This window comes from Pelecanus crispus, chromosome 3 (assembly GCF_030463565.1).
Source record: "Pelecanus crispus isolate bPelCri1 chromosome 3, bPelCri1.pri, whole genome shotgun sequence".
Lineage (NCBI taxonomy): Eukaryota > Metazoa > Chordata > Aves > Pelecaniformes > Pelecanidae > Pelecanus > Pelecanus crispus.
Window position 1 is genome coordinate 129,609,192 of NC_134645.1, and position 17,656 is coordinate 129,626,847.

The following is a 17,656-nucleotide window of genomic DNA, read 5'->3' on the forward strand; positions in this document are numbered from 1 at the left end:
CTTTTGCTGGGATACTAAGTGATGATGGCTGTGTCCCTTTCCCCTTCGTAAAATGGGGCAACCCCCCCCGGCTGTGTCTGTAAGGTGCTTTGGAATAGTCATCTGTATCAGATTTGCTACAGAAATGACATGTGGCTTTATTGCTATGACTAAATTGCTTTAAAAAGCACATGAATATCCCTGCAGTGTTTGCTCAGTTTGTCAGAGGATTTACCAGTCACTGGAAGACACAGGGATGTACCTACCTGTCCACTGCAAGCGCCAGCAAGTTTCAGTAGTGAAATTCCTCCTCGAAGGCACAAGGCGGTGCTGCTGCCCCTTTCGCTGTAAGAATAACCCGGAGGAGGAAGCCCTGTGGAAATCCTTTGCTGCGTAAGGTTCCCTTCGGTACAAATGGATCCGAGAGCAGACTTAAAGTGCCTCATCTCTGGTCAGGATATTTTAGTTGTGATGTTTATTTTCCCCATAGACCCTTTTTATCGAGGATTTTCAAGTTGACTGCAAGCTCCATCAAAAACTGGGTTCGCTAGTCCTTCCTCTTCTCATTAGGGCTTAGTGTGTAAATGGAAGAGTAGATCTCGGACTGCTTTCTGGTAGTCAGCTCTCCCACTGCAGGCTGCGGATTTCATGTTTAGGTCAATGACTCTATCGGGTGTCACTACCTATCAAACAGTGAAGTGCTGTAGTTCAGTGTCAGAGAAACTTCATCTGCCGGGCTTTCAGGGGTGGGATCATGTAAAAAAGGTGACTCAACTTGGCCCTCAGGGTATGGGTTGATTTCCCTACCCATTCCAGTTGCCACTGGGAGACAAAAAAACCCTCTCACCAGAGTAGCCTTTTCTAGAGTTACAGAGCAGAGAATCCTGTGGTGCCTATTTCTTTTCAGGACAGGACCAATAAAGTAGTTATTAACTGGACAGCAGGTTACCACCTCCTCAGAATTTCTTGTAAATTAACAGGCTCTGTGGATGCAAAGAGTGCATCTGTACCAGTAAAATAACCTGCCACATCCCAGGAACTTGATAGCTCCACTGCTAAATTGTTAGACTAATCCTTCACATGGTTTTGACCTGCAGAAGTTAACATTCTCCCATACAACTCCCGAGTGAATTTGGGACTTAGCCAACCCCAGAGACCATTCCCCGTACACAGTTTAGGTCCAGCCCCTCTTCTGGAAGCTAGGAAAATTAAATAATATGGATGTGGCAATTTGTTCTAGCTGGCCTCAGGGACAGAAAAGCTCTGTCACCGTTTAATTTCCGTATACAGATGTATCAGACTATGTCCAGATAGAGGCACTTAGTGTAGCGTTAGAAGTGCAAAGCCTGCCTGGGTGATACTGTTTTTCCCTTTTTCTTTCTACCCAGTCAGGCTCAGTATTTTATTTTGTACTATTTCTTAACATCTTTCTCAGACTCTGGCACTGGAGATATTTTGTAACAAACAGCACAATAAACCCTGACCTATTATTCTTTTCTTACTGTGGAAACGGTGTTAAATTAGACTTTGCCTTTGACCTGGAGTACCTGTATCTGCCTTTTCAAATTACATTAGATTGGAAATGGGAAGGGAAGGGGATGTGGCAAGAAAAATCAAGCAGTAACATGTCTCGGACAAAACTTACCATGCTTCCTTCAGTAATATATGGTGATACGTTGTTGAGACTTGGTTTTGAGAGAGAAAGTTAAATACACTGATGCTTGAATTTGGTGGTTAGAGTGCCTCTAACAGGGTTGAAACCTGTTTGTGGGGTGGTGGTTTTTTTTTTTAGAGTCTTCTGTGAATAATCAGAAGACGACATTCAGTCTTGAAGAAAAATCCAAATCTTCCAAGAAACGTGTCCATTATATGAAGTTTGCAAAAGGTAAGAGGAGTTTTGTTGTTTCATAAGCTCTAGCCAAGATTAGAAAAAAAAAAAAGTGTCAAGGTGATCTGTTGCCTTCTGGGGTCTAAATCTGGCAAGTAAAATCTTGGTTTAGAAATACCCCCTGCAGCAGCTTACTTAAAGCTATAATACACTGTTCCTCTTTATTTTGGACAATTTTGGATGGCTTTAGGCTGATATTGTTGAATAAAACAATTTCTGTCTGAAGGAACCATCAGCTGAATAAAGGAACAGTGAATATTCTGAGTGATCCGTGTGTGCGCGGGGGAGGCAAAGGGGATAACGGAGTTACTTGGGCATCTGCACCGCACTGTCCTCTGTAATCTCCAATAACCCCGCTAAGAGATCATGTGGATAAGATCAGGGATCAGATTAAACCTGAATGCAGGAAGAGGAAAGCCCTCTTACATCTATCAGATGCTTTATTGGATACATTACAACAGCGGGAAGTGGCCACAAAAACTACATCAAGAACTCGGGCACTTCAGTAATTTCTTTCTTTCTGAGAGTGATGACATTATTTCAGCCATCCCTGCCTTTGGCTCTTGACCATTGCTCGGTCCCTTGCTCTATTTCTGTTGGTTGCGTTCCCCTTTCACACATGAATATGCACATGGTGTGCGTATATACGTGTTTCAGTGTATGGATAGGATTGGTTTCCATGAATGCCTAATTTAGTGTGCTTAAAGCTCTGTGTAATGTTTTCTGATAACAAATGCCTCTGCTAAAACAGAAGTAATTGATGTCTGAATAGAGGCCAAATTCTGATATCGGGGTTTGGGTTTTTTGATTAAATAATTCAGCCTAGAAGTCAAACATGTTAACATGACCCTGCCACTTTACAACATTAAACAATTAAATTGGTTCAGGGCTTGCAAGTACAGAGGCTGTGGCCTGTTTGAGGCAGTAGCAAAGAGGGTTTATTTTGATTTAGACTTAAGCTTTTACTAAATAGAGAGAAAAAAGAAGTGTCTTTTGAGCATGTAAAGTATGGAACAAGGCCTTCATATTAACAATATCCCTTATTTGTGTGGCTGCAGTGTTTCTATAAGGTAGGCCCCCGTTTGATTGTACCCTCTGTGGCCTAAAACAGGGAAATTGTCTTTTTTCAGGGAAAGAGGAAAAGTTATTTGAGAAAGGCTAATGTTGTTGTGGCCCTTGTTGTTCAAGTCCGATCCTGCTTCCTTTTAGACTAAACAAGACGAGCTCACACAAAAGCGGGAGAAGGGAGCAGCAACGATAGAAAATGCAGCTTCCGTTTCTGGTGCTGTTTTGTAGCCTCGCTGCTGGAGGAACATAGGCACCACACATAGCCTTAGCGGCCACACCTGGATCTGGGAAATACACACCAATATGAGATTAAGACAGTGATTTCAACTGCTTTTCTAGTAGCTCTTCCACTGTGATGCTGCAAAAGATTTGGACTGCCAGCGGAGCTGGTTTTCTATTAGAGAGGGGATACATTTGGGGAAGGGGGGAGGTATGGAAAGAAAGCGTAGAGTGAGAGGAGGAGCAGCAGGAATGTTAAGTCTCATGTTCCAAGCCTTGGCCAAGATAAAGCTGAAAACAGCCACAAGTCTCATCCGGCTTTCTTGGGAAAGGACATCTAGATGTTGCGCAGTGAGACACCAGAAAGTTGGGTAACACATTCTCCTCTAGGTTGATGTGTCTGCTTACCCTCTGTGGGCAGTTAAGGATCCTGAGAAGAAGAAACAGGTGGAATAGTCAGATTTTTTTTTTTCATCTCTTACAAGTGCTTATTTTCATTTTGAGGTCAGTGATCTTGGAATCAGACAGTCAAGTGGAGTGAGACCCCAGCAGACTCATAATAAGTTGGCCTATCTGGACAAATTTTGTTTCTTTAACTTTTGCTGACTTCTTTTAAAAGAATTTTCTGAGATGGGCTGTGGACAGCTCAGTATAAAGGCTTCTGCAGTGTGGAATCAGCTAAACTTTTGCCGGTATCTCAGAATATCACATCACACCCTTTTTCTTCTCCCTCCCTGCTCCATGTCTGATACTGAGCTAGCCACGCAGCAGTCAGATGGGAATAATGGCGCTGCTGGAACTCAGAGAAATCTTTGTTTCACCCTTGAAATTGTTTTAAGTTGGAATAATCTAGTGTGTTGCAGAGATGGAGGTTAGGTTTTTCAGAAGCAATTTCATGAATCAAAGAAAAGCCTCCACTGAGTAAAGATGTATATTTTATTTTCACTGTATGGAAGAGCTGTAACTCCCTAACTCTGTCAGAGCCGGGGAATTCTCATGAGAATCCGAGATGTGCAGTTTCTCCTTGAACTTTTCTTGTGTGTAGGAGGTTACAACTCTTCTTTCCCTTTAGCGTAGTGCAGGCTGCTTCTCTCATCTTGCTGTGACAATTGCAGCATCAGGTGGGGGGAAACAAGCTGCTGTTACATGTTTCCCTGTGGGCATACACCAGCAGGCTGTGGTTGTCTCCTCACCAGCCTTTCCCTCTACACACACACATTTCCTACCGCATGTGGGAGCCATGGTCAGCCTTTATTTAGTGTCTTTAACGTTATCCTGATTTTTTTTTTTCCACCTCCAAAAACAATTTCCCTACCTCCGTGGGTCACAGTTTGTGTTATCAAAATGTACCTGTTATCACCAGATGTGAAGATTGTGGCGGTTTTTTTCCTCCCTTTACCCCTTTCAGGTAAGGATCTCTCTTCGCGCAGTGAAGATGATCTGTCCTGCATATTTGGGAAGCGACAGAAGAGTATGAAGACACAGGTAAACAAGAGGCTTCCACCTTTCTCTTGTTCCCTTGTGTATTTTCCCTTATAACAAAAACATATTTAAATGCCTTTCTAGTAATGAGATTACCGCATGCCCATCAAAAGCAAGGGGTCTTCTGCCTGTGAAATTATTGTTCTTTTTATGTGAAGGCTGTAGGTGGAGGGCCATGCTCTGAACCGTTAGAAGAGTGAATTTAATACCTATTTTTATGCATTATTGTGATGTAACTTCCTTGGAGTTAGGAATCTTCATTATTTTAATTTTACACTTGCTAAGCAATGTACATTGCAAAGTAGATCAATTTTGCTTGATCTGAAAGTTGCCTAAATATCCAAAATAAAATGTGACATTCATCAGCAACTGGCTAATCTTGGAAAACTGCCCTTGTTTTCACAAGAATTGGGAAAGGCTGAGCAGCTGCAAAGTCTTGCTCATCTTCGAACAAAGGATTAAAAGATGGCTTGAACACTGGTAAATATTTCATGAGAAGACTTTCCTGTAACTTTGTGCAATGAGATCAAGGTTTTTGCTAGCATTTATTTTATTTTATCTTTGTATTCATTAGCATTTTGCACTTGCAGAGAATAAGCTTGCTATATCGGTAAATAAAATAACAGACTTACACTGCGACATGACTAATGTATCCAGAAAAATTCTTGGGAAAAGATAACATCTGAAGAAGCACGAATGAGTATGTAGCAAGAATTGCCCTGTTGGTTCAGAGGTCTCTGAAGTCTCTGGCAGTTAGAGGGAAAGATTGGGCCTGAAACTGAATGGAAATTTCTGAAATACCCTGTGTGGTTTTGACACTTTGCTCCTTGTGCAGTACTCTTGAAAATTGTTCAGTAACTTCACTGTAGGCCACTGTGAACTTTGGGAGGAGAGGAATAGGGGGAAGAATGTGCTAAGAGATCCTGGATAGTAGTGAAGGTAATAGAAGGTTTGTAGCTGTGTAAATGCTAGGTGGAATGACAAGGGAGCTTGTGAAGAACAAATAGTGATCCACTGTGGATTCTTCACTGGAAAAAACTTCTTACTATAAAATAAAGAATACTTCAGTGGGGTGTCTTGAATTGAACAGTTTGAAGGATTTGGTCTTGCCATTATCCCATATAGTGTTCTAATTTTAATGAATGTGCTGTGGGTTTCAAAGTTCTTGGTAGGACAGAGAAAAATGTCAAGTTTGTTTTCTGAGTGCTGTTCTCTAAACTACAAAAATACAGTTACAGTTAATTAAACTGGGAGGTTAGAAGAAATTTAAACAAATTAAGAACTGTCCTGTCTTGTCTGCCACTGTGAAAAACAGTATGAACCTTTGTTACAAGTCACATGGCTTGGCTCGAAAGGTAGGAGCTTGGGAGGAGGCCATCAGCCACAACAGGACCCATCTTAACTTACTGCTGCCTTGAAATAAACATTTGGGGACTTCAAGTCTGTGACAGCTGTTAGAGGTCTCAAATGCTGTAGGTAAGCTTGCACCATCGGAGCCCCCTTGATTAACACTTCTGATCACCTAAATATGCCATGGATCTACTTCTTAGCTCCCTTGCTGTCAGATCAATACAAAGCAAGACAAACTGGGATTTAATGCAAATCAGCAGTGCTATGATTAAGGGAGTAGATTTTGCCCACCCGTGAGTTGTCCCAAATAGTTGGTCTTGGTTTTTTTGCGTGTCCTGCATCTTCTGAAACTAAAAATAAGTTTGGAAAGTGCTGTTGCTGCTTCTGGAACTTAATCCTGCAGAGCATTTGTTCTCTTATTGATAGACACTGCAGATCATGTGCATTTATGGCTGCTTGTGAAGGGTGTATAAGTTTGTGCATGCTTCTGCTAATTCCTTGATCGATGCAGTGGTTGGCTGATGGCTACTGTGCAGACTTCCTTTTTCCCCTCACTGAACACTAAGCTGATGGTTCAAGGTTCTGGCAAAAAGTCACAGACTGTTCCCTGTTAAGCACCCAGATTTCCACATGCAAATACAGGCAGGAGGTAATGTAATTTGGAGCTGCATTGTTGTCTTCTGGCTACCGTCTGCTGCTAAGCAGCCACAGGGAGAGAAAGCCAGAGGCAGCACAATTGCCTTTTTTTTTTTCTTTTTTTTTTTTCTCCTTCGCCTCTCCTTTTCTTCATGGATCAGAGATCTGTGGAGTTTGCACAGAACAAAAATGCATTGCTCAGGCCCTTCAGCTCTGAGCAATTTCATTTCATTGCACCCATGAACTCTCATGATCCCTTTCCATCATGTTCCAGACCCTGGTCCTTAAGGTGGCACAACTGGAATTGCCCTTTGAGGATTTGCAGTGCTGTTCTCTCTCTGTGTTTGCATTCTGTTTTGAAATCCCTAGGCCCTGGGCATTTCCATGATGTGGCAGAGAGTGCACTATAGGAGCAGGAAAGTGCTGTCATTCTCCTGGAAGCGAGTTGTTCATATCTATTCCTGTGTAGAGATAATGTAGGAAGAGTCCTGGTGTCCATCACAGCCCTGGGGTATGCCTTCAGGCTGTGGTAGGCTGCAGTCCCTTCTAATTGCAGCTCCTGCAACCATTAGTAACAGTTGTACGCTGCGGTCCCTGCTCCAAGTAGATGAGGACAGCTTCCATACGTACATAGGTACCAGAACTGCTACTATCAATTAATCTGATTGCAGGTTTCCAGCTGTAGTTGCAGCTGAGATGATACAAAGAAGTATCTGTAATGTATTGATCCTGTAGCTTGAAGTCCTATCTTTAAGGCTCTTTCTGGGGTATGAGATTCCTCCTCTTTTTTTCAGAGGTGCAGTTTGAGAAGCATTCAGTAGAAATTTGATTTGGATTGAATGACTTGTCCTCAGCTCACAGTAGAGTTGTCATCTTTTGACAGAGATACTCAGCATACTCTGTTTCCCATATTTCTAGTTGGTTCAGTCCAGGATCAGAACTATCTTGGGTATAACTTCATAGAAAGATGCAGGAACTGCTTTTCGTAGAATCACAGAATTACTGAGATTGGAGGAGACCTCTGGAGGTCTCCAGATCAACCGCCCTGCTCAGAGCAGGTTCAGCTGTGGCAAGTAGCTCAGGCCCTTGTCCAACTGAGTTTTGACTATCTCTCTCCCTTAAAGCCGCCAATTTAAGCCTGTGACAAAATTCAGTGGCTGGATGAAAGAGATCACTTAAGGAGCAGAAGATGGGAACATTTCGGAATAACAAAACATGCTGTAAACGGACTCAGCTGGGAGGTTGTTTGCGTTCTGTAGGCATCAGAGACATGGTGGAAGTTACGGAAATGTTTAAGGATGTATGCCATTGATGGCATTATGGCCAGATTTTAAATCTGAGCAAGTTGCGGAGCTTCTCTTGTTCCTAGGAGCGGTTGTACCCACGGCCTTTGAGCTTTGCCATTTCTACAAATGGGCTGACGTGCAGTAGATGCTGGCAGTGGTATTACATTGATGCTCATGGGCAGTGTGGTAATAGGTAGGAAAAGTGGGGGGAAAAAAACAAAACCCAGGAAACTCCATCTGTGCTTATGGTCGAATGGAAACCAGTGGAAGGGCTCAAGGCTAAGTGACATGGGCTCTGACCAGCAAGATAATCCCAGCTCTTCTGAAGTACTTGTCAAAAATCCGTCACCTCTGAACTGTGCTGTGATAAATGCTGTCTCAACAGATCAGATATGTCACAGAGACACTGTTCCAATTAGTCGTGTTCAGTCTTTTCTAGTCTAGTCATTAGCAATCATTTTATGATCTTGACCTGTGGAGTAGTCTTTGGCAGAAGGTGTTTTGTGGTAGCTTAGTCTGAGCTGTCTTAACTGCAGAGCTGATCTCAGACTCACTTTTTAACTGTCTCAGTAGCCTAGGACTGATCTGGCTAATGGATCTTTTCTCTTGTTTCACACTGACACTACTGCAGTAAGTGGGGATGTTGAAATTTGGATTATCTACCTCATCAAAGGAAGAGGGAGTTGCCTAGAGGATTGTAAAGATTGCAAAAGAGTGGAATTGCAAAGGATATGGAAGGAAGTGCTGTTTGCCCCTAAGGGTTGAAAGGAATTTCTCTAGAAGTAAGAAGTAAGAAGACTGAGATACTATTTAAGGTATTGTTTTGATGGTTCTAGGATATGTGTTACTAATCACAGGCACTTGCAACCTTTAATTCTCCTGAATGTTAGACATAACAGTACTTTTTTTTTTTAATTATTTTTGGTAAATCATGTGTCCAACTAAAACCTCCTTAATAAACTACACAGGGACCTTTGTTAAAAAAAAAAAAATACAAGTCAAAAAAACAGGGGGAAGAAAACAATGGCTGGGCTTCAGAGTGGACCTAAATTGAAAACGTCTGCAGTTTTTCCCAGGGAGAGTAAGTGATCGAAAATATTGAATTGTAATTATGATGCTCTCTGGAGACCTGCAGTGAGGACCTGTTTTGCAGGGTAAGATCTGCCAGACTTTTTTTGCCCCCACTTTCCCTCTGATTTTCTCACTTGCTTAGGAACACTGGGAGCTGGGGAGACAGAAAAACAAATTCCATTAGTTCCTATCTGGTTGAACTTCCTGGAACCCCCACTATTTTTTTTGCTTCTCAGAATTTCCTTCCTCCATCCAGCTGTGTTTCCTGATGAAGCCTTATCACTGGAGAAAATGCTCCTGAGTGAGACTGAGGATTTGGGAATGAGTTACAGACAGTCCCAACTTGGTTGCTGAACAACATGATTCTGGCACTGATTTTGCTTTGGGGGCTGGGGGAGTAATTCTGATTTGCTGGCACATTTGTAATAATTCTGTTTGAGATGCATAGAAAACTGAATGTTCTGCATCCATCTCACTTCCATGTCTCAGGCCATTTGATGAGTAATCTGCTTCCTCCAAGTTTTGTAACTTGGATGTAAACCTGCGTAAGTTCCCTTAAACCACCTAATCCAAGTAGCCCGAAAGTCTCAGATTTGTGGTGATTTCTTCCGTGTTAGTCATTAGAAATGTAACTATCCACCCTGTTGCTTTTTCACTTTTTTTTTTTTTTTAAATCAGGAAATTGTCTTCTGACACATTTTGCAGAACTTCCTCAACTGACTTACATTTCCCAGCACTTATCAGAAAAGCATGTCGGTTAATCTTAAGGGACATAACTGAAAATCCATTAAAGTCTGGCTCTGCCATGGGCTCACTGAAGCTATGGGTAAACTGATGTAATTCCCTTCACCTCAAGTTTCTCTCTGCAAAATACCAATCATGATACTGATGTTTGTGGGTTTCACAATTGTGACTTAGGCAAATTGCAAGTTTAGTCTGGCTTTTTTTTTACCTGTGACAAAAGTCTCTGTTGCAGGGGTAGCATATAAATTAATTTTCTGTTCCTTTTTTCCAGCGCTGTTGGGGAACAAAAAACTGCAAAAGAGAAAAATTAGTTAAAAAATAACTTAGGTTTTTCACCGTTCTGCTTTGGAGACCGCAGCTAGCATGAGGTATTTGGGACTGAGAAGCAGAACAGAAAAAGAACATCAAAAACCTGGAGAGAGTCCAAAAGGATTTAGTAAAATGGGCGACAGGGTTAGAGGGCATGCCCTAGAAGGAGAGAGTGGAGGAACTGGATACGTTCATCTCAGAAAAGAGGCAGAAAAAGATGACCTCTCTGCCTATAAATACCTGAGGGTCAGGGAGAGGGAGGAGCAGAGGAAGGGAAGGGATAGTAATCAGGGTAGGCAAAAGCCGAGAATGGTATTGGGGGCGAGAACTTCAATTAGAAAAAGGAAGACACAAGCTTACTCTTCAGCAGGCTTCCTCGCAGTGATGTCAGCGGGGCAGTGGAAGAGTCTCCTGAGGGAAATCCCAGCTCCTTAGTAAGTGACGCCAAGAAAAAAAAAAAAAGTAATTTAACACTTTTAGACCCGTTGGAATGGGCAAAGATTAATTGGTTTAGGTAAAACATCTCCCAACAAGTCATTCTGTGAGCAGCTCCAGTACTGAAGCTTGGTTTCCTGTGGTTGTGTTGTGCTTGGATTCTGTGTGACTAAAGGAGATGAGCTCATGCTGAAACCCCTGTCCATGTGCATGCTGATCTCTTGGCCTACTCTGTCCAGCTGCCTATTTTCATGAAATATTTTCGACTCTTAATATCTTTGAAATCTCTAAGCCTCTGTTAGGTTGGATTAAAAAGTTGCTGGAGAGAAAGGAGTGCATGATGTACACAAATGTCTGGGCAGAATGATTACGGAAACTTTGCTTCCTTAAGAAATCAGAGTAAAAATGTAATTGCTGTCAGTGTGTTCCGGAGGAAGACAGTAGAAAAACACTGAGATGGTGTCTTTAACATATTTCCGTCTTTTTTTATTATACATTTATGGTCAGAGAGAATAATTGTGTTTTTAGAGGCACTGAGTGTATTGTGCCTAGGTATTACAATTATCCCCAGGCTACGGAGTTGGTCGGATTTGGGGTTAAAATTGAGAATTGCACAGTGCTTATTCCTATACATGACTTGACCATTTCAGCACAAAAGTACGTAATGTGTTGTGTGTCATTGTGAAGAGTGAATATAACATTTTACCAAGAATCGAGGCAAATGAAAACATAGGTAACAAAAGGTGGGATTTAATTCCACCTGACTTTATTGGTAGAAGATTTAGGCATCTTCTCCAGACTCCCTTCATAGTGATGAGGCACAGGTGCCCAAACAGATACGTTCACTGTCTCCAAAGATGGTAAAGAACCCTTCTGAGAGATATGTGCCTCTTTCCTCACTGATCATAGGGGACTTCTAGCAGTGAGGTGCATCCTATCCAAAAAGTTCTATTCTGAATATCTTCTGTTCCAGTGCAAAAGCTGACTGTTCCTGTAAGCATGTGCTTACTGCTCAACCCTCTTGACCTACTCAGTTCTTGTGAAGGCTGGATTTTTTTTTTTTTTAAATGTTGGTTAGTGGGAAGAGGCTGGTGACCTAGCAGCAGTGTCTGCAAGACAATATGATGCTGCTTTTATGCATTTGGAGTTTACCCCCAGCAACCTGCTTCTGATAAAGAAAGGTTTCTGTCAGCCTCTAGTTCACTGCTACTTTGACCAGCATGGCTTACTCACTACAGATTTTTAGACTCATGATCTAGGAAATGGTAACACTCACCTTACAGTGGCTTAGTTCTTGACTTCGATGGGAGCTTGCTGTGTTCTGCAGCATCAGTATTAGAGGATATCATTAGGTTTGTGTGCTCACCTGTTTTGTTTTGGTTTTTTTCTTTGTGTCCCTTTGAATTAAATATATTAAAATTACCATTAGCAGGGGCTTTTTACCACTTCTGTAATACTGCAGTTACTTCTTTGGCCTCTCCAGTTTTGCTCTGCTGCATACCATGGACTCTAACAGCTAGAGGGATTATTTCCTGAAAAAAAAGAAGAAAAAAAACTCCTCAAAAACAGATTCTGGCAGCAGTTAGCAGTACAAGGCCTTTGCCCATGCTGGGGGGGCAGCCAGGACAGGTTGGTGACACAAGTCACAAGGAGGACAGCATGACCACACAGCTGAAGGGCTACACGCATCTTGAGCGAACACGAGTGGTACAGGCACAGCAAATCTTCTGGCCGCGCAGACTGGCGTGCAGTAGAGCTAAACCGCTGTTGCTCTGAGCTGTAACTTGTAACACCGTATATAGCAAGTTAGAAAAACAATGAATTAGGCTCAAGGTGTTAATTTAGGCCATATTTTTAATACTTCTCCATGCAGGTAAGATTGTTCCAGGAGCACCGGTAAAAATCACTTTACCTAGCATGGTGCCCTAGCAGTGCTTTTGATAAAAGGAGGAAGAGCAAAGTATTGATGTTTTGTTGCCTATTCTATAAGCACCTTGTTAATCAACTGAGGATAAATTATTGCTGTTGAGATATCAGCAGAGAGGGAGAGGAAGAGACATCTGGGATCTGGAAGAAATGGTGGTTTTTCTTCTGTCTTCGTTGGAGGAGAGTCTTGCCTCTAGCGTTAGTTCCTTGGGGGGTTGTTAGGAACAGAAACAAAACTGGGGGGAGCTTTTTTGATTTATCTTCTCTCCTTCCCTTTTGGTCACTTCGATAGGCTTAAAGAGCCGAGTTGGCTTTAATGTGTTACCATTAGAGACCATGCATTAGCTGGAATAAACCGTCATTCCTCACAGTGAAAAATATCCCTTGATTGGCTAATTAATCAGTCAAAGGGGAATGACATGGCCCTCGGCTTGAGGGACTCTGCTGCACAGGTAAACAGGTCATTGATAAATGGTTTACCCACAAATTCATATATCAAGAAAACTTAGTCATTTTTTAACTACACTTCATGTGAAAGCTGCACTGCATTTTTTGGAGGTGGTTTTTTGCTGCTCTTGCTTTTTGCATTGTGGGAGTTTTTTAGGTTGTGAAAGTTTTCGAGAGGAAAAGCCCAAACAGAACTTTGTTATGATTATAGTTCTTCTGTATTCTGATTTGGAAAAAAAAAAAAAAAACCCCAAAAAAACTTCAAGGGTTTTTTCCCTCCGAAGGAGAGGGGCTGGAAATCACTGTCATGGCTTTGTATTGAGATTGAGTGGGTCTCTAATCGGAATGGCTCATAGCTTTTCGTCATTTAAATACACTGAGACTGTTCAGTGGGTCGTATCCAGTCCTCAGGCACTGCATGAACAAAGCTGACATCCATAAATGAGTCTAATGAAATAACTGGGGAAAATATATGATGCAGGCCTGTGTTGGTAAAAGACTTCGTCTTACCTGATTCAGTTAGTACCGGCTTTTGGCATCTGTATGCTGAATTTTGGCATCTGTATACTGTATAACACCTTATCCTGAAAAGATGGTTCCCCAGTGGGATTCTTACTGAGAGTTTAAAATAAAAAAAGAGGAGGAAATCCAGCTTCAAATGAGATTGCATAAAAATGTGATACGGAACCACTCTTAATCATGGGGTATAGAAATAGAGTTAAAGCAGTGTAACCGTGTAAGGAATGATAAACCAATGATACTTGGTGGATTTGCTTAAATGTGTGCACAAAACAAATCCTAATTGTGCTTTTTTCTTTTATTTTTTTTTCCCCTTTTTTTAACTGTGTGTATGCTATGAGAAAGTAACGTGCCAGTACCTAAGAATATGGGCTCGGGTACTAGAGAACGAAGTTAACCTTATTTTCGTTGTGTAATCTTTTCCTCCCGAGCAGCCCTTGTCATGGGCCTGCACTTTTATAGGATGGCTTTGTTTTGTTTTTCCTTTTAAAAATATTTGTCTGATCAAAGAGCTTTCTTAAAAAAAAAAAAAAATTCCACTGCAGTAGTTCAAAACAAGGAAAAGTACATTTTTTTGATCCTATCATAACAGGATTTGTATATGGAAGTGTGAACTAAGCAGGTGGCTTCCTGTTGATTTTAAAGCCAGGTGGGCAAGTTCTTGACAACAAGTTGATCTCACAGGCTGCTACCTGCCCTGCTTTCCCTGGTGTCCTGGTGCAAGAGCATGCTGCGTGCTCTTTCCTTCTGCTGGTCTAGCACAGAGCGAAGACGATGGTCCTTCGCACAGACGAGCTTATTCCTCCGTGTGTGAGGAGTAGGGGTGGTGTGAGATGGCGTTTGGGATTGGTATCTTGTGGGAATAATACTGCTGTGGGAATGAGAGGAAAACAGCAGCATATGTTCTCTCTCAGAACTCAGGGAATAGAATACATGTTATTGCCCTCCAAGGCGGCTGCCAGATCTATTCAAATAGCCTGCAGAAGAATTGGATGTTCATAGCACAATCTTATTTTTGCTGACTTTTAGTTATTAAAGGGTGTCTAACCTTTCTCCAAGGGTGTCTTCTGATTTTGGCTCATCAGACTGATGATGAAACTGCTAGATGGTTCAGATGGGTTAAACAAACCAGAACTAGGAGCAAAATAAATGATTCAGCCTGAGAAAGTGCTTAAAATCAAAGAAACAAGATTTTCTACTTCCAGTCCAGTATTTTGACTTCCCTACTGAATTGTTCTTTCTTCAGCTGTGAGCATTTGATTTTTTTTCCTCTCTAATCAGGAGAAATATCTAGTGCTGGAGTGTGACTTAATGGTAAACTTCCCCATCAGGGTAACCTTGAGAGTGTATGAGGTACTCCCTCCTCTCTCTGACCTCACTTCAGCTGCCTGATATGTTTGAAAAGTTTGGCAATTTGAAGTTAATTTGGGTTCATGTGAGTTTTCTCAAAGTAATAAGACAAGGTCAAGAAATCCATTGTCTGTGTTTTTTCCCTACATCTACAGCCTCACTTTGCAAACGATCATCAATCCCAGTGTGTTTCCTTTGAATAATTGTGTTGTTGCCATATATATATATATATGTGGGCAAATGTGACCTGCTGACTAATGTCACTAATTTGACCATCTGCTAATAACTGCATGTATCCCTCTGTTAAGAAAAGAGGAAGATTATGATGGAGAAAATGATCATGCAGTGGGATAGTAGGTACCTTCCACGCTCTGCTTGCTTTAGCATCATCTTCAAAATGATCTGTCAGTTGCCAGTATCTTGATGGTGATGGCTTGCTGTTCTCCATCACAGAATGTTTTGGGGGAAGGACCTCAGATTTCATGTTAGGGATGAATATTGTCCAATTTTGATGGCTAAGCCAGAACGTCTGTTGTTGAGAGGAGAGAGCAAGGAAGCAAGGGTCTACCAGCTGAAGTAAGCAACAGAAAAGGCAGTGGAGGGGAGCTCAAGCAAACCTGAGTTTTGCTGAATTGGAAAGTGTTTGGGTACTGTACTGTACAGATTCTGAAATTTCCATGCACGTAACAGTGTCTGAACTCTTCCCTGCACTGGATTAAGGGATGTGACGTCTGTCTGTTGTGCGTAGTTTGTTCTTTCTTTCCTTGGGGGAAATTGGTTGTGCATTCAAGTGTTTTGATTTGGCAGATTCTCAGTAATACGAACCCAGTGGGTATTAGTGAAGACAAGTTGAAGTGTGCTCTGGCTTTGGAGCAGAAGATGATGTGTTTATGATAATTAATTTCTGTGGAAGTGTGTTGTAGTCTGCAGTGGACCTCCAGAAGGTTCTGCATAGATGAGTTTTAACCTGCTGGTAGAAAATGCTCATGTCCCTCAGGATCCAGAATCACCAGGACTGCTTTGGTGACCAGCTTGCGCTTACCTCAGCTGAAGTTAAGCGCTAATACTTTGTTGGATGGTTCTTACACTGAACTTTAAGCTCCCATGAAAAGGACAAGACCAGGGATGATTTGACCACAGACAGTAGAGGGGACAGAGGGTGAGAAGTGTGGCTGTCTGCAGGGTTGAAGAGTTCTGATAATTTAGTTCTTTCTTATTATTTCTGTTTTGCTGGGGTTTATTTTAAATCTGCTCTGTTCTCACCGTGAGCTGATTTCTTCCGAGTGCTGGGACATGTTGACAGCAGCAGAATCAACCCAGCCCAGGCTAGCTAGATCCTATGTCACCTGCGTGTTACAGGTTGTTTTTTAACAAATGAAGAGAAGATCAAAAATATTCTCTGCCCTAAAATCCTATTTTTCCGAATATTGAAGAATTTAAATGTCAGTCAGTACTTCAATACTTGAAAGAAAATTGTTTATTCTCAATACTTTTTTTACAAAGAAATTTCTGTAAGCTTGGGAGTAGAAGAAAGTTACTGTAGTACTGCGAGTTAGTCAAAGGCTAATGCTAATTAGGAAATGCTTTGTAGTTCAGAAAATATGATCAATTTTCTTTGGAAAATTTCTAAATAAAAATCTTTCATTTAAAATAGACAACTTGTATGTTTTGCAAAGAATATTAGCAGTTAGAGAACTAGGCATTGCTACACACATCTTGTTGCAGTCAAGTGCAAGCTTGCAGGTGCTTTTTTAATTATTCATTAGACCACTATATCTCATAATGGAGTAAAAAAAATCTGATTTTAGTTATTTATTAGTTCAGGTAACCCTTTCTGTATATATATTTGTTTGATGTCTTATTAATATGAATATGGTTCATATATTTCTAGGAGAAAGAGGGGAACAGTGTAAGTAATTAAGCAGGAGTGTTTTGTTGATCCTCCCTACCTCTCATCTACTCCTTTAACTCTTAACTGTATTCAAAAAGCACCTTGGCCTGTACCAAACACTCCAAGGTACCTGGAACACTTCCTAGGTTTAGCTGTTACTCAGTAAAATAACTGTAAGGTCCTGTGGATAGCAGTAGACACGGAATTTCTCTGCAACTACAAATGTATTAAGACACTAAGAAATTTGGTGTGAAAAGTGTCATAGAAAGCAGCACGGACAACTTCTTGAATTCTGTTTTGATGCACAACATATCGGGGGCTATTAACTATATGCCACTGCTGTCACATTCAAGCAAAAGCTATTTCCTCCAACAATTCTCAAATTATCTTAGAGCTTCTAATCGTTATTCACTTGCCTGGCTCAGCTCGTCCCAGTATCCCATCCTTAATCAGTAAACAACACATTTAGCCCAGTGGGTTATTAAGTTTTTTAAATATCTTCCTTTTCTGTGTTCTCAATCTGTCCAGTAGTGGCATCAGTTCAAAACTCAAATTGTTCCACGAAGACCACCATAATTGTCTGCTTATATAAACCTTGTGGTGCTACTCAGCTTGAATCTGGGGCAGTGATATAACGAAACACATGACTTGTCGGGTTATCCAGTTCTCAAGTTTGCTTCTACCTAAAAAAGTTTCTCCTCCTGAATTGAAGAATGAATGTGCTGTGGGGAGTGATTCAGTGTTGGCCGAGGTGACCTAATTTCAGCCTCTTAATATCTGTGACTGTGCTGATGCTGAAAGCTCAGGCATTCATTTACATTTCATCTTAAAAGCAGTGAGAATGCTGGGCCAAACTTTGAGGTGATGAGAGAAAATTGTGTAATCTTACACGTCAGCAAGACACTGGAAGAGGAAGTTTTTTGTTGTAACTTGCACACTAAGAAGTTAGAAGGCAAAATGTCCCTATTTTAACTTAGGCTTTGTTAAGCCTTCTATTAATCGCTGCTTTTAAACTCCTCTCTCTCGGCCCCTTGGCATTTTTATGCCAGGATGGAT

At 41.4% G+C, this 17,656-nt stretch overlaps 1 protein-coding gene across 1 annotated transcript in view; it reads left to right on the forward strand.

Moving 5' to 3' along the window:
* Window positions 1-17,656, forward strand: part of PINX1 (PIN2 (TERF1) interacting telomerase inhibitor 1) — a 62,277-nt gene that overhangs the window by 10,557 nt on the left and 34,064 nt on the right. Inside the window, exons 5-6 of the mRNA XM_075707407.1 lie at window positions 1,772-1,864; window positions 4,563-4,639. Coding sequence (XP_075563522.1) covers window positions 1,772-1,864; window positions 4,563-4,639 — 170 coding nt within the window. The remainder of the gene's footprint in view (window positions 1-1,771; window positions 1,865-4,562; window positions 4,640-17,656) is intronic.